At 49.4% G+C, this 22,551-nt stretch overlaps 1 protein-coding gene across 2 annotated transcripts; it reads left to right on the top strand.

Annotated features, from left to right (window-relative positions):
- The first annotated feature begins 2,629 nt into the window (after positions 1-2,629).
- On the top strand, positions 2,630-13,565 carry LOC146184275 (uncharacterized). Of its 2 annotated transcripts, none has more exons than XR_014708559.1 (5): positions 2,630-2,719; positions 11,582-11,728; positions 11,876-12,025; positions 12,166-12,299; positions 13,421-13,565. XR_014708559.1 is itself a non-coding variant. In XM_084608796.1 (5 exons), exons 1-4 carry the CDS (start codon positions 11,312-11,314, stop codon positions 12,181-12,183), a joined length of 378 nt encoding a protein of 125 aa, XP_084464922.1. In that variant the 5' UTR covers positions 11,273-11,311; the 3' UTR covers positions 12,184-12,299; positions 13,421-13,565. The 2 variants fall into 2 exon arrangements, 1 of the variants encoding a protein (XP_084464922.1); XM_084608796.1 differs by lacking the exon at positions 2,630-2,719 and adding an exon at positions 11,273-11,374.
- The last annotated feature ends 8,986 nt before the right edge of the window (positions 13,566-22,551 follow it).

Here is a 22,551-nt window from a genome sequence, read left to right as displayed (position 1 = left end):
GCGCCTCATATGTCCCAATACTCCAGTGCATCCGGAAGACAACAGCAACCGGCGACCGATCGGTGCACAGCAGCAGGTGTGAAAGTTGTTTCAAGCGCAATGAAACGAGATCGTGGACGCCCGCAGTCTCCTCGTCTCCTCACGCCTTCGCCCGGAGACTGTCGCGCGATTACGCCGCGTCAATAATTGAGGCTAACGCATGATTGCGCTGCCGTGAAGCTGCAAGGAAGGCGATGGCAGAAATACGACAAATGCTTTACTTAGAGTTCGCGGGCATGTATGTACGACTCACCGCAGTCAGAAGGCTGCAAGTAGGACCACTGCACCGAGGTCTGCGTCCTTGAATTAATCCACGAACTGAATCCGCATATCACCGAGTTTGCATCTACCGGGATGATGGCCCGCAAACTGCAGCAGACCGACGCATGAAAGACAACCTAGCTAGGTGCCTAGGGCTCGCAAAGCGCAAACGAGTGGCGTTTCATCTGTGTGAAATTTGCTCGTTGTCATAGCTTTAAAGACGTTAATTTTGTTGCGGCGGTGTTAATTATTGCTATTGGTACGCATGAGCTATTTTGTGTTGTGAGTTGTGCGGTAAAGGCGAAGTGTTGCACGCGCGCAGCGAGAAAAAGTCAATTGCTGCGTTCCTGTCTCGTGTAAGATACTATATATTTTGGCGACGAGGATGTTAGCTTAATCCAAGACCTCGGCGTAGACTGCTGACCGTCCATCATGAGCTTTACAGGTCTTCAGCCGCCTCCGCCCTTTCGTGGGAGTAATGGAGGCTGGCGTTCCACAACTACATGCTGGCGTCTGGTGTCTCCACTAGATACCTCCACACTTCTGCTAACTGGAGAGGGCTATCCTGCCAGCGAATTTTCTATACATTGTCGCCGTCGTCCCCTATAGCGCCTACCGCTGCTGCCTCACACTCCGGTGACGATGCTATCTTTATACTGGCGACGCATTACAAATCTTCCGTAAATGTGATCGCCGCACGCCACCGTTTTCACTGCCGAGTACAAACTGCCGGAGAGATAGCATATGAGTACATCGCTGCCCTTCGCAGCCTTGTCGGCGACTGCGATTTTGGGAGCTTCGCGGACATCATCAGGGACCCGCTGGTGAAGACCATTAGTCACTATTTCAGTGAACGCCATCTCCTTCTTGACGTCTTGACTCTGTTGCGCTAGACAGTGCCAGCAACCTTCCTGTGAAGCAAAGGAGCTGTCATAAGAGGTCGCACCAGTACAGCGCGTGGGATGCAAGTGCACATCAGAACGGGACCTTCAGGTCCCTTGCATCAAATGCAGTTGCCACCTATGTAAATCTTCATCTGCACTTCCGGAGTGTTCGTGCTATCGCTGCGGTTCTCCTGCACACTTGGCGAACGACTCCACATGGCAAGCTCGCAAATGAAAATGTCGTCGGTGCGGCGAAGTGGGCTATTTGGAATCTGTCTGCAAGTCGTCTGATCGTTCCAGTGAAGTGCAGAAAGTCGAAGATGATTCTTCCAGCAGTGCTGCTATTGTTCAGGTCTCTACTGTTCCTCTGCAACCTGTTGCTTTGCCAGGCAAGCTTTGGGATAAGCCTGCTATTGACATCGTGGGGCGTTTCGATCAAGCTCCTAGTAACTGTCGCTTTGCAATAACACTCACTGACTATTACAGTAAATGGCCAGAGGCTTCTTTCACAACTGCCACAGTTCAAGAATTGGTTCTAGGTACATTTGTTCACGAGGATTACCCTGAGGAAATAGTGTCGGATCACGGACCACAATTCTCATCCTCGGGGTATACGTAACTGCTACTCCTCAGTTTATGACCCTTAACCCAATCGACTTGTAGGACAATTTAATAGGGTTTTCAGGGCATATGTTCAGATGGCTCTTTGCGAGCAACGTGACCTACGTCCGCTATTATAACTCTGTGTCTACCACTGTGCGCCACATTCCACGACAGGAATCGCACTAGCCATCCTAGTTCATGGCCAGATGCCTTGCATAAGACTTAACGTTGTGTGCCTGCCCGGATCAGTGCTTCTCGACTGATCGTACAAGAGCGCTAAAGCTCTATTGCCAGTGGCTAGAGCAGAAGCAAGCCAAATATAAGCTTTATGCAGACCAGCGGAGTGGAACCAAGCACTATGACTTTCAGATTGGCGACTATGTGCGAGTTTGCAAGCCGATTGTGCGAGGCAAGCTGGCTGCTCGGTTTCAGAGCCTCGAAGAGTTGTGGAGCGAATTGAACCAGTCTCACACCTCGAACAAAGTTGTCTTACGATCAAATACATGAAGAAAAAAAACGAAGGAAAATTATTATTGTCCAGGTTATTAATCGCATACTTTTTTTCTCAAAACAGCCTGGTAAAGCTAAGAGCCGCGAGAAAACGGGCCAGCGTCCTTGTCATTTGGTTTTGTTTCTTTGCGTGTGGCCCATTCATCCTCTTTTACGACCTGCCAGGGTGGGACGGGCGGCTCTTTTCATTTTTTTTTTTCGGAAGTCGGAGGGGCGCATTTTCGCTGCGAGCGGTCCGATTCTACACCGGAAACTACCCCCCTCTCCTCCCCCGCTTCTTGTCAACAGTTCTTGGAAGACTCGGCAGCTTGTGCTCGTGGGTGCGTGCGGGCTTTCAAGTTCATTGCAGAAGTGTAGAGCGCGACCAAGAGACGATCTCGAGCGCGCGAGGACGCTGTACGTGCGAACGAAATGTTGGAAATGTAAACGCGTTTTCCAAAGTTGCGCGTTATTAGTTAAAATTACAAGACAGTCAACTTTGTTACCTTCAATAACTAGGCGCTGGACAACCAGACCTCTTTTTCATTCGCATTTATATACTGTCAGGACAAGTGACTGTAGTAGTTTTCAACCGCTGTATCCTTTCAGTAACTCCGCCAAGCCATCCTGAAGTAACGCGCTCCTCCGGCGCGTTTGGACACAAAAAATCGAAGATGCTCCGCTTTTTCTGTGTTTTTTTGTTCCTTTTTTGTTTTTGCTCAAAGAATGGGAGTGTGGTTTCATAGGAACGAAACAGTTGATTTTTATTTATTTTATTAGTATTTCGCTTTTGTTTTACAGATTGTTTTGAATTATGGCTTCTATATTTTCTTGCTTGTTACTGTCCACTCCTGGTCCGCGAGAGACATATTTTCTCAACGCATCCTGCATATCAATATGAGTTTGAGACCCCTATGTTGGACAGAGTGATTGAAAATTAAGAATATTTATTGAGAGCTACACGAGGTACGCGCAATAAAAGAAGCTAATTGAAAAGAATTCTTTCCTGAAGCAGCTGCCGCAATTTCGGGTTTTTGTTGTGGCTTGCAGACTAATAATATGGAGAACTTTTAGTTTTAAGGCGTGAACATGTATCGGAAGAGATTAAAGCGAATTATCTGTCGTACGTACTAAGCCGAGAGATCGCTTGTAGAATAGCCCTGCATATGGAAGGAATGCTGCATAAGTCCAGAAACTTAAGACTTTTGCTTGAAAAGTACCGGGATAAGAGAGTAGAAACGATCATGACGTCATAGGCGTGAACTTCAACCATTTACATAGCAGAGAACCAAAGAAATCTTATTGATAAACATGGAAATAGCAAAGCACACTGGGACAATAAATAATGTCTCAGTAAAACAGCAAACAGTACCGAACATATAAGGTAGCGGCAAGAAATATATAATGCAGTGAGTTTCTGGTCACACGTTGTATATCAATAATGCGCAGCTGCAACAGGACTCCCTCGGGAGCTCTGACCCCCTAACAAATTTCCAGACAGTCGATTGCTCGATCCTTTGTGCTCACACATATACGCGTGAGCCGCAGGCTTGCGTCTTTCAAGACAAGAACCCAGTTCAAATCACTTCGATGTACAAGTGACCTTCCTGAGGTGGATGTGCCGCGTCAACAACCTCCGGATAAAGCTTTGCTCTCCAAGAACTAACAGCTGGCTATATCTAGGTGAGACGCACTAGCACGGGGAACCGTAGACAACGGGGTCACCGAAAGAATACGATCGACCGCGTTCCTATTCTGCCAAATGATCAATCCCATGGACTTCACTACACGTTGTTCGAACGCTTCGCGCGGCCTTCCACTGTGCGACGAAAAAGCTCACGGCGCTAGGCAGTGGAATGTCCAAGCTGCGACGCAGTCCTTAAGGACACGTGTGTGAGACTCGACCTGACCAAAGTTGATACTGTGCGGATCAATATGCCAGCTGTAAAGCCTGTCTTAATTTGGTGGGGATCGAATACGCCACACTCAGTGCGCCACCGAAAGTCTCTTAGAGCATGCGGGAGACTGGGTGCAACAGGCGTCTCCCACTTCGCATACGTTTGGCACATATGTATAGGGGCGCAGAATAGCAGAGCGCTTCGCAGAGATTAGATACTGCTATGGCTATCCATGCTCCGTCTACAAACATCTCCTCTAACTATGCGAACACGTGCGCCTGTTTCCCCTGACCATGCACTACAAGCATCTGCCTTCTACTTCCAAGCCAGTATAAAAGTTAAGGCGCGCCCAAGTTAACCTATGTGATCCACTAACTCGGATACCCAATAGCGCACAACAAAGGGCATAATGAAGACAAGGCGGAACCCAGATAGGCGCCACCACCTAGCTATAGTGAAAATATAATCAAAGTAGATTGACTTTGCAAGAGGAATCCACAAAAAAACACGTGCTAAGCCATGCAGGGTCGTATCATTGGGAGGCTGGATCAATAAACAATCAAGGAACACAGATGTGGGAAAGTTGGCACCTGTGTGCACTAGGCTTTATCGGAAGCTTCGCGCATACGTTAATTAGCTATAACTTTAGGATGAACAAGATGTCCGAGATTATTGAGTTAATAGTCTATCCCGACATCGGCACGAAGCCGTGTGTGACGCATGCACGTACGCACGCACGCACTTACGCACGTGTGCAGTCGGACAGAGTAAATTGCCGCGAAACCTTCAAAACAGTATTTGTTGTTTTTTAACAGCCGCCGGCATACAGGCTTATCACTCTGATTCTGGACCGCGTATCAGTTCCGTAATCTTTGTTTGTTAATGCTCGATGTCGCGAGTCACACCTTTATCAGTTTTGTTGTAGCGCAAGATGCACCGAGATCTGTCTCGAAGGTTCCGGCCTCTTGGGTGTCTTTCCACAATGTTCCAGCCAGTGCTGGTAGCTGTTTCCGACGTTATCTAGATTGTTCTGTGCAGCCTTTAAATTGAGCGTTGCCGAGTGTGACGGGCATTCTTTGTTCGACGATCGACGAGCACGTTTGTTTCTATCGCCGCCGCCGAGTTGCTTAGTTCTTTTGCGGGCGCAAGTCAGCCCAAATAAAGAGTTTCTTTAGTGAAATCATCGACCCTTCATTTGTGTCGTCGGCCTCGTCACCACTACGTGACATCTGGTGGAGGTGCTGCCTTTGATCCTTCAAGCGAAGACCCAAGCCGTGTTCCTGTCGCCCTGGAAGACCAGCCTACAGGTCACCGAGCCAGCCGCCGACTTCAAGGCCTACAACCCGAACACGGTCTGCTGCTTGACCCCATTCGATCTCGGAAGGCGTCGACGCTGACAATGGCCCAGCCTACAGCACCGGTTATTTTCGTCCAACCCCAGGAGCCCCCCTGCTTCCATGGACTACCGGGTGAAGATGCAGGAAATTGGATGGACCTTTTCGACTGTGTGGCAGATTTCAACGGCTGGAATGACGCCGCGAAACTTAGGCAAGTCTACTTTGTTCTTCAAGGACATGCCCGAGTTTGGTTCGAAAATCATGAGGCAACTATGAAGGATTGGGAGACTTTCAAGGAAGCGTTTCTGACTGCCTTTTCAAGCATCGTCCGAAAAGAAAAAGCCGAGGCCCTTCTTCAGTCAAGACTGCAACTTCCTAACGAGTCTGTCCTGGCGTACGTTGAGGAGATGAAGCGCCTCTTTCGCCGCGCCGACCCTAACATGACTGAAGGTGAGAGAGTCAAACTTTTAATGCGAGGCGTCAAAGAATCGCTTTTTGGAAATCTTGTCCGAAATCCGCCAAAAACAGTGGCGGAATTTGAAACGGAAGCGTCTGCCATCGAGAAGACGTTGTACACCCGGATGCGCCACTACGAGCGGCCACTTCAGCCAGACTACTCAAGCCACTACTCCAGCGCATCTGCAAGTGGAGAGAACCTTCGTGACCTCATCAGGGAGATCGTGCGAGAGGAGCTCCGCCGAATGCAGCCATCATCGCAACAACCCCAGGTGGCGACGCTCGCGGACGTCGTCCGTGAAGAAGTCCAGCAGGCGCTGGGCGTTCCTGAAGCGACGGCTGCGACTGTTCCAGCACAAGAGGCAACAGCGATGAACTACGCTGGTGCATTACGTCGCGCTCCTCCCCGACGTGATGACTTTCCGAGCCCTCGCCGCTACCGGCCTGTTCCTGAAAACCGCCCCTTGGCTCCCGCCCGCCAAGCCTACCAACGACCAACAAGCCCCAGGAAGTGCAACGCATGGAGGACAGCGAACAACCGGCCATTATGCTTCCACTGCGGTGAGGCCGGCCACATTCTGCGGCACTGCCCGTACCGACGAATCAGTCTCCGCGGATTTGCAGTCGACGCTCCACGACCACGCCCAGGTGAACGACCGCAAGAAATCGACAACTATCTGCGTAGCAGTCAGATTGCGCCACCAAGCCGTCGATTCAGGTCTCCATCGCCGTACAGGGCCCGCTTTGCGTCGCCAGGACGTAACTATGATGGTAGTGTGCGCGGAAGGTCCCCAAGCCCCCGTAGGGGAAACTAAAGGCAGCAACCTTTGGAGGTGAGGTTGCTCAACGGCGAAAAGACGAAGATCCTCCGCCGCCGACGACCACTAACGACGACGCAACCATTTCATCGCCGCTCCACACGACGACATCGACGACAACACGACCAGAGTGCAAGCAGACACCGCCGCCCAGCGAAGTAGCAACAGTATGCCCCGGCCATGACCTGAAGAAACGACGGAGCCGAGATCGGACACTAAGGCCCACGTGCAATGCGAGGACGCGAACAAGTGACCTCGAAGTTGATGTCGACGGTCGCAGAGTCACTGCCCTAGTAGACACCGGAGCTGACTATTCAGTCATTAGTGGACCGTTAGCCTCTCAGCTAAGAAAAGTTACCACCGCTTGGGATGGCCCGCTGATTCGCACAGCAGGTGGCAACCTGATTACTCCATCGCGACGATGCACTGCAAGAATAACCGTAAATGGGCGTACTTACCCCACCAGCTTTGTGGTCTTGCAGCAGTGCTCCCGCGACGTGATTTTAGGCATGGACTTCCTAAATGAACATAGGGCTATCATCGACCTGCGATCCAAGCTCATCAAGCTCTCTGCAGACAAAGCCATTTCTGCTACGACGACGTCGATGCAACACATCCCTCTAAACGTCCTCGACGAAGAATTGAACGTCCCGCCCCGATCAAGTATCGCAGTCTGCGTAGGTAGCGCCAACATCGAAACCGCTGAAGGCATCGTCGAAGGAAATATCCAATTGCTCTTAGAACGAGGTGTCGGCATCGCAAGAGGCATCACGAAATTCCGGAGAGGTCAAGCTCAGGTTCTGGTAACAAACTTCACCGAAGATTACCGGCATCTCAACAAGGGCACGACGATCGCCTTTCTCGACGAATTAGCGGACCTCGAAGATGTATTCTCCCTCCACGACCAAACGCTGGAAGACGCACCGGACCTATTCCGTCAGCCCACATTTGACATCAACCCGGCATTGACCCACAACAGGAAAGACCAGATTCTCAGTCTGCTTCGAAGCTACGGGGAGTGCTTCTCATCGTCATCGAAGGTACGACAAACACCACTGGCCAAGCATCGCATAATAACGGACGAACACGCCCGACCTCTGCGCCAAAGCCCTTATCGTGTATCGCCGCGAGAACGCCAGGCCATTCGCGATCAAGTTGAGGAAGTGCTGCGTGATGACGTAATCCAGCCATCGAACAGCCCCTGGGCGGCACCAGTCGTTTTGGTCAAGAAGAAACACAGCACACTTCGCTTCTGCGTTGATTACCACCGCTTGAATAGCATAACGAAGAAGGATGTCTACCCGCTTCCCCGCATCGACGACACTCTCGACCGGCTCTGCAATGCAAGGTACTTCTCATCGATGGACCTGAAGAGCGGATATTGGCAAATTGAGGTCGACGAAAGAGATCGCGAGAAGACCGCATTCATCACACCGGACGGCCTTTATGAGTTTAAGGTGATGCCATTTGGCCTCTGCTCTGCACCAGCCACGTTTCAACGAGTAATGGACACAGTCCTGGCAGGCTTGAAGTGGCAAATTTGTTTGGTATATTTGGACGACGTTGTTGTCTTCTCGTCAAACTTTGAAGACCACCTAAAACGACTACAGACAGTGCTGGAAGCCATCAAGTCATCGGGGCTAACGCTAAAAGCACAGAAGTGTCATTTCGCCTACGAAGAACTCCGATTCCTAGGTCACATCGTTAGCAAGGACGGTATTCGCTCAGACCCGGAGAAAACAGCTGCAATCGCACAATTCCCACCGCCTGCCGACAAGAAAGCTGTGCGCCGATTCCTTGGGCTGTGCGCTTATTATCGACGATTTGTCAGAAACTTTTCGCGGATCGCCGAACCGTTGACGCAGCTTACAAAGGCTGACGTACCTTTTAAATGGGAAGCGCCGCAAGGGGAAGCCTTCGACGAACTTAAGCGCCGCCTGCAATGCCCTCCTGTACTTGGCCACTTTGATGAAAACGCCGAGACCGAAATACACACCGACGCGAGCAGTGTGGGCCTAGGAGCCGTTCTCGTCCAGAAGAGTGTCGGACAGGAGAAAGTAATCGCCTACGCTAGCAGGTCCCTCACAAAAGCCGAAGTCAATTACTCGACGACCGAGAAGGAGTGCCTTGCAATCATCTGGGCCACTTCTAAGCTTCGTTCATACCTATACGGCCGACCATTCAAGGTGGTAAGCGACCATCACGCACTCTGCTGGCTGGCTAATTTGAAAGATCCTTCCGGCCGCCTTGCCAGATGGAGCCTACGACTTCAAGAATTTGACATGACTGTAGTCTATAAGTCGGGCCGGAAGCATTCCGACGCAGACTGCTTATCCCGCGCTCCCGTCGATTCTCCCCCGAAGGACGATGACGATGACGCCTTTTTGGGACCGGTAAGCGCCAGCAGTTTCGCAGAACAACAGCGATCAGACCCTGAGCTGAAAGCGCTAGCCAATTACTTGGAAGGAAAGACCGCTTCCCCTCCTGGTGTGTTCAAGCGACATTTATCATCCTTCACGTTAAGCAATGGCCTCCTCGTGAAGAACTTTGCACCCAACAAGACCGCGCAGCTTCTCGTAGTGCCTAAAACCCTTCGGCAAGAAATTCTGCAGGCGTTGCACGACGAGCCCACAGCAGGCCACCTCGGATTTGCGCGCACGTTGCGTCGAATCCAGGAGAAGTATTACTGTCCGCGACTGCCTGCCGAAGTTTCCCACTACGTGAAGACGTGTCGTGAGTGCCAACGACGCAAGACGCCGCCGATCAGACCAGCAGGACTACTAAACCCGATTCCGCCCCCAATCCTGCCCTTTCAACAAATTGGGATGGATCTCCTCGGCCCCTTTCCATCTTCGTCTATGGGTAACAAGTGGATCATCGTGGCCACTGACTACCTTACCCGTTACGCCGAAGCAAGAGCACTACCAAATGGTACCGCGGCAGAAGTCGCCAAATTTTTTGTCGAACAAATTCTCTTGCGACATGGCGCCCCAGAAGTGCTCATCACGGACAGGGGAACGGCGTTTACGGCAGAGTTGACGCAAGCCATCCTGGAATACAGTCACACAAGCCATCGACAAACAACTGTACCATCCCCAGACCAATGGCCTTACGGAGCGCCTGAACAAAACGATCGAGGACATGATCGCTATGTACGTCGACGCTGAACACAAGACCTGGGACGCCATCTTGCCGTACGTGATCTTCGCGTATAACACGGCAGTCCAGGAGACGACCAGAGCGACCCCGTTTAACCTTGTGTACGGCAGGGAGCCCACGACGACGCTCGACGCAATGCTGCCGCACGTAACCAACGAGGACAACCTTGACGTCGCCGCCTACCTGCAGCGTGCAGAGGAAGCCCGACGACTCGCACGGCTGCGCATTAAAGACCAACAGCGCACCGACAGCCGACGATACAATTTACGACGACGCCACGCAGAGTACAATCCAGGAGACCAAGTGTGGGTTTGGACACCAATTCGCCGTCGCGGATTAAGTGAAAAGTTGTTGCGTCGATACTTTGGGCCGTACAAAATCCTTCGCCGCGTCGGACCACTGGACTATGAAGTCATTCCCGACGGAACGTCAGCATCACAACGGCGACGCGCACGCCCAGAAATTGTACATGTTGTGCGACTGAAGCCATATTACGCGCGTTAAAGAATCTGTGGTGTTTAAACTTTGCAGTGTTTATGTTTAAGTTTCTTTGTTCTGGAACATCGAGGCGATGTTTTTTTAAGGGGGGAGAAATGCCGCGAAACCTTCAAAACAGTATTTGTTGTTTTTTAACAGCCGCCGGCATACAGGCTTATCACTCTGATTCTGGACCGCGTATCAGTTCCGTCCTCTTTGTTTGTTAATGCTCGATGTCGCGAGTCACACCTTTATCAGTTTTGTTGTAGCGCAAGATGCACCGAGATCTGTCTCGAAGGTTCCGGCCTCTTGGGTGTCTTTCCACAATGTTCCAGCTCGTGCTGGTAGCTGTTTGCGACGTTATCTAGATTGTTCTGTGCATCCTTTAAATTGAGCGTTGCCGAGTGTGACGAGCATTCTTTGTTCGACGACCGACGAGCGCGTTCGACGACCGACGATCGACGAGCGCGGGACCCGCTGCCCCCATCGGTCCATCTCTTATCTCTGCGGCAAAGCGGAAAGAACCACGGGGAGGCGAAAGGCATCGAGGCACCCTACCGCGGGGGGCGACAGGAATGCCGAAGCAGAGAGAAATAGCGGCGAAAAAAAAAGGAAAGAATTGCATGCACCGCACACAGGGAGATTCTCCCTGCTTTTGCAGCTTCTCTCCCCCCCCCTCCTCCTTTCTTGAGGTCACGTGGCCAAAAGGCGGGAAAACACATCCCGCGCGAGCTAAGATGCGCGGCGCCACTCAGCCGACGGCCAGCCTCCGTGAGTCCGTGTGGGCGCGCGCGATGACTGCCTAATTTTATCGTCCGCTTTTATTTCGCGCAAATTCAACCTGTCTCAACCTCCTGCAGCAGTCAGCGTTTGAAAAGAACAGCCCATATATGCAGCTGATGATTGCAGCCGCTCTGTACAGATTCTTCGTGCCGAAGTTCACCAAAACATGCGTAAGTACATGATCTTTCGGTCTTGATCAGAGAAGCTTTTTGCTAGATTCGATATTATACTGAACATAATAATGTATTGTTTTGGAGCATATGTTCGTCTTATTATATACTCCTTGCATCTTTCTTCATATATATATATATATATATATATATATATATATATATATATATATATATATATAATTGGTGTGGGCGCTGATCGCGCAGGAAGACTTGCTGAGCCGTTTGGAAACAAGGCTGCGGCTGGCTGCGGTGGCAGAATTGGCTCATTTTGCTGCAGTCTGGGTCCTTGGGTATCTCCTGTCCCAAAATGCTCGCCTTTTAATATGGAGGGACACTCACTATACCGATCAGGTAAGTCCAATTAGCACATATTTTGTTCGATACGACAATATACTGCAACTGTTTCTGGAGCGCGTATATATATGCGCATCTTATTACTACGTACATTTTTTTATATATATATAATCGATGTGTGCGCATTTCGCTCTGATTGCGCAGGAAGACGTGCTGAGCCGACTTGGAAACGATGCTGCGGCGGTGGAATTAGCTCTTTTCGCTGCAGTCCGAGGTCCGATCTCCTCTGCCCCAAAACGCCCGTCTTTCACTTCTTCACATCGAAGTGCATGCACTGACATGTATACCGACCAGGTAAGTCAAATTATCGCTGATTTTCTTCTATACGATAATGTACTGCAACTAATTATGTATTGTTTTGAGACTTATGCGCATCTTGTTACTGTAAATGCATATTTTGTAATTGGTGTGCGCGCCTTGCTCTGATCGTGCAGGGAGGCGATATCAGCTGATCTGGAAACTGGCTTCGACAGTGGAAGCTCGTTTCGCCGAAGCCCGAAGTCCTTGGTCTCCTCTACACTAAAACGCTGGTCTTTCGCTTCTTCATGGCGGTGCACTTGCCGGACAGGTATTAGCGCTGATTTTGTTCGGAAAATTCGATTATCCGACTCACATCGATGGGACGCATGCAACCCAGTTAAATGTCAAATGCCATCACAGTAAATATTGCAGCACCCCTCGCCATAGGAGCGATCAGAAGCTGTACTAGCATCATCGCTACTGCCAAGCAAGCTCGTGCCAGGACTGAGTACAAGATTTATGCCGTGTTTATTATTATTATTTTTTTTTTGCTGCTGTAATGATGTATATACGTGAAAATTGATGAGATGATTGAGTGATGCGGTATTCTGGCAAGGTAAGTGAGCCAGTGCGTTCATTTTGTGGATTTTGGAATTATATATGTGATGAACACAGATCTGAGCCGTTTCACATTGATTTTGCTCTGTGCGCTTGCTTTCTGGGCAAGCAGTTGTATTTTCATCGTGCGGATTATTTCCTGGTGCTTACATGCTCATGAGGTGTTCAGCTAACTTGTTTCAAGCTTAAAAAATTTAGAACGGGTTCTATAAGCTTCTAAGAGTTGGGCTGTCTAAATAGCCGTCTTGGCTGATGAGACAATTTTTAAAATAATGCTCGGTTGTTAAATAACGAAAATAAATCAGATGACTTATCGTTAAATATCCGGTCGCTTTTGCTGTAAAAGTTCCATCTAGTTTGAGAAAATTAAGCTGTATTCTACGGAATAAACTTATTGTAGGTTTCATGTAAATATCGCGGAAACTGTTTGTTCTGCCGCGTTGGAATCCCTCATACGCGCTCTATGACAAGCGCGGACACTTGGTTTTGCTAGAATTATTAAATTGCAGCATTAGCATGCAAGAACGCGCTTCGGGAGGATAAGGTTTGAGTGCGCTACGGTTGCAAATTGCAACATCATGACTCCAGAAACACAAAGTGATCGCGCCTTTCTCGCGGATTCACGGATCCTGATTATCTATTGCGGCTTTGCGCTAATGCGTTTTCAGTAGGGTCGCATGAAGTCAAGCGCATAAAATATATTGATGTGATAGTGCAGTTGGTGGCAGTGAGCAGATATTATTTTTTCTACCTTTTCACCCTATATTTGCTCGCAATGTAAAAGTCTAGGCGAAAAGGAAATATTTAATTAAAACACTTTTCTTCATACAGCTGACCAAGATGGAACCTGCCGCAGATACGACCAGTCGCAGACATCAAGTGATCGACAGGCTGCCAAAAGAAGGAGACCAAGCCTCAAGCCCATCTTCCATATGTGGCACACGCGCAGTCATTTATATATCCACGCTTATTAAAAAGCAAATCGCGAGCTTTTTCTGAACGCTGTTGACAAATAAATTTTTCACCAAATACTGCAGCTTTTGTTTGTTCATGGCATCAGAAAAGCTACTGCTTTTCTTGATGCATTTGTATGTGCTACCCCGTTATATATGCATGAGCCACGATATATTAAATGCATGGCATGATACCTGCACGAGGGGCGATGCCGGCCACTAACCGGCGTCGGGAAGCAACCGGCCGACGTACGGTCTTTCGTCAGCAAAATGCTAGGGCAGACGAGCGGCCGACCATTCAGTAACGCTGGCAGACGGCAGGCCCACGTGCGGCAGGTGGTCGATCACGTCGGGCCAAAAGGTCGGGCCGTAGTCGATTGCCGAAAATCGGCCGACGTTAGGTCAGTGTCAATCCCCGACGCCGGCCCTCATCCGGGTGCCGAAGGTCGGCCGGCCACTTTTTGGTCGGCGAGAAAGGTCGGCCCTACCTTTTGCCACACACTTTTTTTTGCTTGGGTGACTGCACCCGAGTGTCGACCAGTCCACGTACCAGAAACACAGACCAGAGTCCAACCTCGAAAAACCCAATAATGCAGATGTTAGCCCGGGAACTTCCTCATTTCTGGCTTTGCCCAACACAGAACCGACAGACCCCCCTCAACCAAAGTGTGCCTCAACAGCAGCAACTACTACTCCTCTTCCTTCTCTCCGCAGAAGTAAATGTGAAAAGAAGCTTCCCGCAAGGTTTAAAAGACTGTGATGTATTAGAGGATATTTAGCTATTTGCCAGCAAGGTTTTTTTTAAGTGCGGTGGAAATATGATAAAGACGGTGTTGTTGCACATGTGTACGCAAGAGAACGAAGTGAAAAACAGAACGGCTGGAGAATAGTCAATTGCTGCGTTGCTGCCTTGTCTACGCTACAAGTTGCATTATGTTTCTTTGTTTCGAACCCGGGTGCTCCAGAAAAGTAGTTGGTTGTGTAAAGTATTGCTCAATTCAGGTATAGGCATTTGGTAGGAATGAGCCAGTCTTTTGCATATATTACATAGCCCTTCTGGCCTTTTGTGCATATCGTCGCGCGCAAGATAAAGGGATGTTCCTTATTTTTGCTCACCTTCAAATAGTGTGTCGTGTGGTGGCTGCATGGTGACTAGGACAGTGAATTACGTTGACCAATATTTTTCATCATGTCGCAGTCACGATTTTGTGCGAGCAGACAGAAATAGCTAAAGATGTTTGCACGGGACAAATGACATCTATGTTCTCATTTACCAATTCACTTGACCGGTTAGCTTACAGCATTGTCGAGAGCAAGCCTTTGGCGTAAATCGCTTTCTTTGCCATTCTCCTGTGAGACCAGAACAAGTACACAGCTAATGTAAGCCAGACCACTCAACTTCTACACACAAACGATCGTTATAAGCAGGCACTGCATTGTGTATCCAAGGTGGTGAGGGAACCATATCTGATAGACTACCAGTAGGCCTGTTCCTTGGCTGGAGTTGCAGAGGCGCTGTATTCAGCGCACCTACTGGAGGAATAGTCGAGTCTCCCCATTTTGGGCTGGAACTCACCTGCGACGCTATTTATTAGGACGACTTTCCACCAACAAGGTTATGTGCTTTTACTTCAGGTTTCCATGAAAATAATTAAATAGTGCTCCTTTGTTAAGGCGCGACACTGATCAGCTCCCTTTTTAACAATGATCGGACGTTCCAAGAGCCTAAATGGGGAATGTTGCATACACATGCAGTTAAATTACTTAGCATTTACTAAACATGTTTATTCAGTCATATTTTTTACCTACTAAGTCTAAATATTAAAACATCCACACATTCAGTGGAATTACATTTATTAATCCACAGCTTTACAGTGTCGTGACGCTGGGGCTAAGTCGACCCGGCCTTCACTTGGTAGCGTGCAGAGACTCCGGGTTCATGAAGGATTGATTCTTCGAAGTTGGTAAAATATATACAAGCAGGTTTAATGGCACTTTGAGAAAACTTATTTACATGATTATTTACATGAAAAAGAAGGGTACATTAGCAAAATAGCAAGCGTTAAGAGTTCATAGCGAGAAGCTTCTGGATGAGCCGTTTACCCAGGGCTCAGAGCGTCATTTCGTGCTCTGCAATGTCCTTAAAACCCCCTATGTCCAGCCCCTCTCTGAAGATGCTGACCAAGCAGTTCCAGGGCACGCCCCTCAGATATTGGCATCCAATCGAATACATCACTGCACTGATGGTCTGATGCACTGACCGGTCCGGCATTGTTTCGTTGGGTGTGGTCACTTGTTGGCGTGAAGAGCTTGGGAACGGCGAGGAGGTACATTTCTATTCTTCAGCAAAGATCCGGTAGGCTGGTTCCGGTAAGTGGATTTCCTTCTCAGAAACCCAAGTGCACGTGCGCGCCACATACTGCTCCCAGCATTGTCCCTTTCCAGCAATTGCAAATCTTTCCTGCATTCCCGGGAAATCCTCTAATGGCCGCAATCACCTTGCTCCTTTCTTGTCCTGTACGTCAGCGGACGTGTCACTCTGTCGTCTCCTTTGGACAGTAGGCATTCCTCACTGGACAATAGCGCTTCTCGACGAGAAGGGTGAACAATTGAACGAAAGCACTTCCAGCTATTTCCCGCAGGGGGACATTTCTTGGTATTTTTCTAGACGTTCCCTTGACAGGGCCAATTTGGCATTTGCAGGGTCTCAACATAGCAAAACAGGCTTACAAAAAAGGATTCATGGAAACAGGCTCACTTAGAGCCATTGTACCAACAGCACATATCCACAGCACTTATCCATGCCCACAGGCGAACAATAGAGCGCGCAAGTGCGGATGATGCAAGGTCGTAACAGCCTCCTCCCCCGCCAGAAGAGTCTCGGAGGGCAGCAGTCGCAGCTGCTGCATGAAGAGACGACTTAATGGCCTGCACATGAATGCTTGAAGTCGTAGGCCAAATTGCTTGAGCTGTCTGAAACTCAACCACATGTCCAAGCAAGCACTTGGCTCCTGTCTGGAGAGACCAGGTTAAAAGAAAACTGCCATCGTTGTTCGAGAAAAGCCCACACTCAAGACGTTCAGGACCTACGTATGCCTAGAAAACCAAACGTGCTGCTTTACGTAGTCACACATATACAAGCGCACGAAAAAAAAATCCTGATTATCAATTTGGATACATGGTGAGGAACACCTCGGACCGCTTAGAAACTGCGGCTAAGCGCGTCCGCATTCCCATTTAATTTCCCCTTTTTGTATCTTATTTCAAAATTGTACTGCTCTAAAATCAAGCTCCACCTAAGAAGGCGACTGTTCTTCGATGTCGCAGTTTGCAGCCAAGCAAGGGGACAATGGTCCGTCTCTACGGTGAATTTGGCCCCTCCAAGATAGCACTGCAATTTTTGAATGGCCCATACAATGCAAGCGCACTCTTTCTCTGACGCGCAATAAGCCCTCTCTCTAGAACTCAGTTTTCTGCTCAGGTAGAGCACGGGGTGCTCATTACCGTCGTCATCTCTCTGGCAGAGAACAGCACCTAGCCCTCGATCAGTTGCATCAGACTGGACCGTGAATTCTCGGTCATAGTCTGGAGCTCGCAATACCGGACGGCTAATCAGCACAGCCTTCAGGTTTACGAAGGAGGCTTCCTTTTGTTCGTCCCAGACTACATTTGTCGGTTCTGTCTTGCGGAGAGCGTCGGTCAGAGGGCTAGCCAAAGCTGAATAGTTAGGGATGTAGTGATTGTAGTATCCCGTCAGACCCAGGAATGCTCGAATTTCCGTCTTCGTGCTCGGCCGCGGATAGTCTGCTACCGCAGAAATCTTAATCTCGCTGGGTTTCCTGAAACCCTTACCTACATTGTGACCCAAGTAGTCCACGGTCGCCCTTGCCAGGCAACATTTCTCGGCCTTTACGGTTAGTCCAGCTTGACGCAAAAGGCTCAGTACAGTTCTTAGATGTACCATATGGTCCGCCCATGAGTCGGAAAAAACCGCAATGTCGTCTAAATAAGGCGCCGCGAATGTTTCACACCCCTTTAAAACCCTATCCATGAGTCGGGAGAAACAAAATGGAGCATTTTTGAGCCCGAAACTCATCATTGTTGGCTGGTAGCTGCCCGTCGGAGTGACGAAAGCCGCGTATCTGCTGGCGCGTTCAGTGAGCGGTACTTGCCAGTATCCTCGAGTAAGGTCCAGCGTAGTCACATATGCCGCTCTACTGACCTGTTCTACTCTCTCCTCAATATTCGGAATAGGATACACTTGATCCCTGGTGAGAGAATTTAGCTTTCGGTAGTCTACCACAGGCCTAGGGTCTTTACCTGGAGCTTCTACTAAGATCATAGGCGAAGCATAATCGCTTTCCGAGGGTTTTATTACTCCCAATTCCAGCATGCGAGTTACTTCCCTATCCAGAATTTCTCTTTGCCTTGGAGAAAATCGGTAGCACCTTGATCGCACTGGCACGTCTGAAGTCAGCTCAATATCGTGCTCAGTCAAATCAGTCCTGCCTGGCCTGTCCACGAAGCAGGCCTCAAACTCTGTTATTATTTCGCCCAGATCGGACAGCTGGGATTTCTTTAGTTCTCCTCTCTGCTCCGTCTTTTTGAGAAGCTCCTGAGCGTTGCTTCCTTTTCCGCTGAGGCAAATCAAGTTGTCCCCCATCTCCTCGGGAAGGTTTAACGTTAGATTTACCACGGCTTCCCTCTGCACATAAGGCTTCATAAGATTGCAATGATAAATGCGCACTTCTTTACGCCTACCGGGGATTTTCACTGCGTAGTTAGTGTTAGAAAGCTTTGCAACGACTTCAGCCGGTCCTTCCCACTGTACTTCGAGCTTATTCTGCCTTGAACCTCTCAGCAACATCACCTTGTCCCCGATACGAAATGTCCTTTGACGGGCTGACTTATCATAGTACACTTTGGAACGAGCCTGGGCTGACTTCATGCTGGCCTCAACGAGTTCCTTAGTGTTATGTAAGCGATTCAAGAGGTTCAGAATGAATTCTGCTACTGTTGGGTCTTCTCCGCGCCCCTCCCAGGCTTCGCGCACCATTCGCAAAGGTGAGCGCAGTGACCTTCCGTACACCAACTCGGCTGGGCTAAATCCAGTGGATTCGTGCGGCACTGACCGCAAAGCGAAAAGTGCTGCAGGCAGGCAGGTATCCCATTCGCGCTTGTTTTCATAGCACAGTCCCCTCAGGACTCGTTTGAGAACAGAATGCCATCTTTCTACGCTGTTGCTCTGCGGATGGTGGATCGAGCTATGCACTACCTTAATGCCGCATCGCTCGAGAAATGAGGTGGTGAGGACACTTGTGAAAACGCTACCCTGATCACTTTGGACCTCGGAAGGGAATCCAACTCGTGCAAACACTGACAGCAGCGAATCCACTACACTCTCGGACGTCACCTCGCGCAGCGGAACAGCCTCTGGAAACTTTGTGGCTGGGCATAACATAGTGAGGATATAACGGTACCCTGACTCTGTCACAGGAAGTGGCCCAACTACATCTATTACTAACCGGTGAAACGGCTCGGTAATGATTGGTACTAACACCATCGGGGCTTTCCACTTATCTTGCGCCTTTCCAACCCGCTGGCACGTGTCGCATGACCGTACAAAATTTTCCGTGTCCTTAAAACATCCAGGCCAATAGTATTTTGCAACAACCTCTGCTTTGTTTTCCTTATTCCAAGGTGACATGACCACGAGCTGCCATGGGAAAGTCGCAGCAAGTCTTCGCGGTACTTTTGGGGAACGACTAATTGATCCCGCTCTACTCCGCACTTATCCTGGAATAAGCGATACAGCACTCCCTTTCTCATCTCGAAAGAAATATTGTTTGCTGTCTTAGTGGCGCGATGGCGCTCCCTTATCTCCTGTATCTTGGGATCATTGGCTTGCTCCCTAGCTAAGTCCTCTCGGGTTCCACTTAAAAGTCTCGTGAGATTACTAGACACTGGCGGCTAGAGGTTACTCTCAAGAACGTCCTCATTCGGCGTCTCATCAAGCTCACTTTCAAGTTGACTTATCTGAGATGCCTCGCTCTCAAAGTTTTCTGACCTGCTATCTTCCGCATTTACCACTGTTTTAATTGCCGTTTCCTCCGCTGTGGATTTTTTTGGAATGAGCAGTGTAGCTAGTTCTCGCGCCTTTGAACGTGTTAGGGCTTGCACAACTCTGTCTCCGAAAAGGATGCCCCTCTTTCGCAGTAGCATGTCCGATTTGTTGGAAAACAAATACGGATAACACTTAGGGAGCTTTCCTGAAACGGCAGCCTCGGTTGTTAACTCGCCGAAAGGGCCCTCGATGACCACGTTCGCGATTGGCAAGCACACACTCTGTTCCTCCACTACTTGGCGGATCCATGCACACTGTCCTGTATAGTCGGAAGGCGACACATACGCCGGATGGACAACATCCATCGTTGCGGCCGAATCGCGCAGTACTTTGCAAGGCTTCCCGTTGACTACTAGGTCATGCAGGTAGGGTTCCAAAAGCTGCATATTTTCATCGCAGTCACTGATATACGAGAAAACAATCTTTTCTTTCCGGCAGTTGACGGCAATGTGACCCTGCTCATTACACTTAAAGCATGTGAGCGGCTTCCTAGCCTCAAGCTTATTCTTTGTGTTCTGCGCGTTGGTCACTTCCCCACTTTTCTCACTGCCGTCCTTTCTAGGGAGTTCGCCTGAAGAAACCTTCCTTTCTTCGTTTCCAACTCTAGCAAAGTGCCTTTCCTGACGGTTATTCACACTCAACTTGGGATTGCGGGGCCTATCCACTGCTGGGTTGCTGAATTGTCGGCGCGAAGCATACTCCTCAATAAGTTCAGCAGCTTCAGTTGCCGACTTAATTTCGCCTCGGTCCTGTAACCAATTTCTTTCTTTTTCACGGAGGCAGTTATAAAACTGCTCCAAAAGAATTCGCTCGACTACAGCGTCCCTATCACTGTAGGAATCAGTGCTCTTTAGCCACTCGCCCAAATTGACTCTTAAATTGTATAGGAATTCAGGGTAACTCTCGTCCCTGGACTTGGTAGCGTTCCGAAAACGTTGTCTGAACGCCTCGGTGCTAAGCCTATACTTTCTCAGAAGGCAAGCTTTGACCTTCTCGTAGTTGTCCGCGTCCTTCTTGCTTAGCCGCGCGACAACCTCCGCTGCCTCGCAGGGCAGAACCGTCAATAATCTCTGAGACCAAGTGTCTCGCTGGAAGGATAGTTTTTCGCAGGTTCGCTCAAAGTTAGCCAGATACAGACCGATATCCCCTGATATCACATATGGCTGCATGTACTTTGACATCTTGAAATCTGCCTCCTTGTTGAGAAGAGGTACCGCTAGCTGGGGACAATTGCCCGACCTCTTGCTCAACTATAGTTCTAATTTCCGGAGCTCAATTTCTAGCTCCAGCCTTTTTGCTTCTCTTTCAATTTCACGCTTCTTTTCCTCTTTTTCCCTCTCAAGTTCACGCTCCTTTTCCTCTTTTTCCCTCTCAAGTTCACGCTCACGCCCCTTTTCCTCTTTTTCCCGCTCTTTCTGCTGTCTGAGGTGCTCCTCCTTTTTTTGTACGATGAGGTTCCATGCTTCACTGAGCTCCTCATCATCGGTTCCCAAATCAGTGATTGCCTTTATAATCAAGGGTTTTCGTGCCAAACCACTTGTATCAATTCCCAATTCCTCACACAATTGCAACAGTTCCGGTTTCTGCAGCTTTTGTAGGTCCATGATCGCTCCGAGTGTCGGCTACTTCCAAAACAACTGTGCAAACTATCAAACCTAAAGGCGTTTCCACACTATTTTTACCAGTTCTAAAATCTAACCCTGTTCTAGAACCTGGTCCACATCAGAAGAAAAGCCAAGCACTCACCCACACATGCGATCGATGTTCCGAGCTGCTTTCTTGTTGGCCGATTGTTGCTCCTGCTTGTTGCTTGAGATGCCACCTCCGATCACAAGATGTTGTGGCTTGTAGCTTCAGATCCACCTCCAATCACCAGATGTTGTGGCTTGTAGATTCAGATCCCAACGCTGGTCACCAGTTGTCGTGACGCTGGGGCTAAGTCGACCCGGCCTTCACTTGTTAGCGTGCAGAGACTCCCCTAGCAAAAAAGACCAATAGGGTGCGTTATTGGTTTTATAAGAATCGGTATTGCTTCTGTAGGTATGCTATGTGTTTTATCTGCATTTCTATGAGACTTATTCAGAAACTCATAAATCTTATAGACTGGTACATATTTGTCCTATAGGCAATAGTATTGGTTTCATAGGTTTATCGGTGGGTTGTAATCAGACCAGTGCAGAAGCCCATACATCTTATAGGCTGATACATGCTTGTCTTGTAGACTACTACATATTGGTTCATGTGTCTGATACATCAGTATGCCTTTGTTTATGGGTCTTGCATGCAGGATCACTACGTTGGAGATTTTAGGTCTTTGTCATTGTTTCCTTTTCCATCTCGGACACATCCCCAAAACTCACGCATTCATCCCGTTTATTGAGTGTTGCCGTAACGTACAATATTAGCCGCAATAACAATTGAGTACGCTGCGCGCGGTCTCAACAAACTACGTACGGTTGGAGCCGCAAGACGCGCGACGCTGTTGCTACTGGATCACTGAATGGAGATGGGAAAGCACGCGGATATAGCACGGTTCTGTCGGGGCCCAGCTCAGTCACAATCACCTACATGTGCAAATGGATTGAGAGGCGCGCGTCCAAGCAACTGCAACGCTGCAACCGCCGCCGAAGCGAGAGGAGTCGACATCGAGCACGCGACGAGTACGGCTCGAGCTGCCGACGCGGTAGCGCGATGCCGGCGGCGTTTCGCAGCGGAGAGGTAGGTTTCCTTTCTCTCACTCCCACTCCCGCGCAAGCGTTCCCGTGCTGGCCTCTCTCATCCTCCTTTCCACCTCTCCTCTGGGCGCGCATGCGCAGCTCCGTAGAGGCATTGGCGCTGGCGCGATCGCTGATCGGGCGGCAGTTCGGTCAGTGCCCTGTGTTTAC

The sequence above is a fragment of the Amblyomma maculatum genome, chromosome 7 (assembly GCF_055883805.1).
Source record: "Amblyomma maculatum isolate TAMU_Amacu chromosome 7, ASM5588380v1, whole genome shotgun sequence".
In the NCBI taxonomy this organism is placed as follows: Eukaryota; Metazoa; Arthropoda; class Arachnida; order Ixodida; family Ixodidae; genus Amblyomma; species Amblyomma maculatum.
Note: the sequence above shows the minus strand (reverse complement) of the source record. Positions and strands in the feature narration are given on the sequence as shown.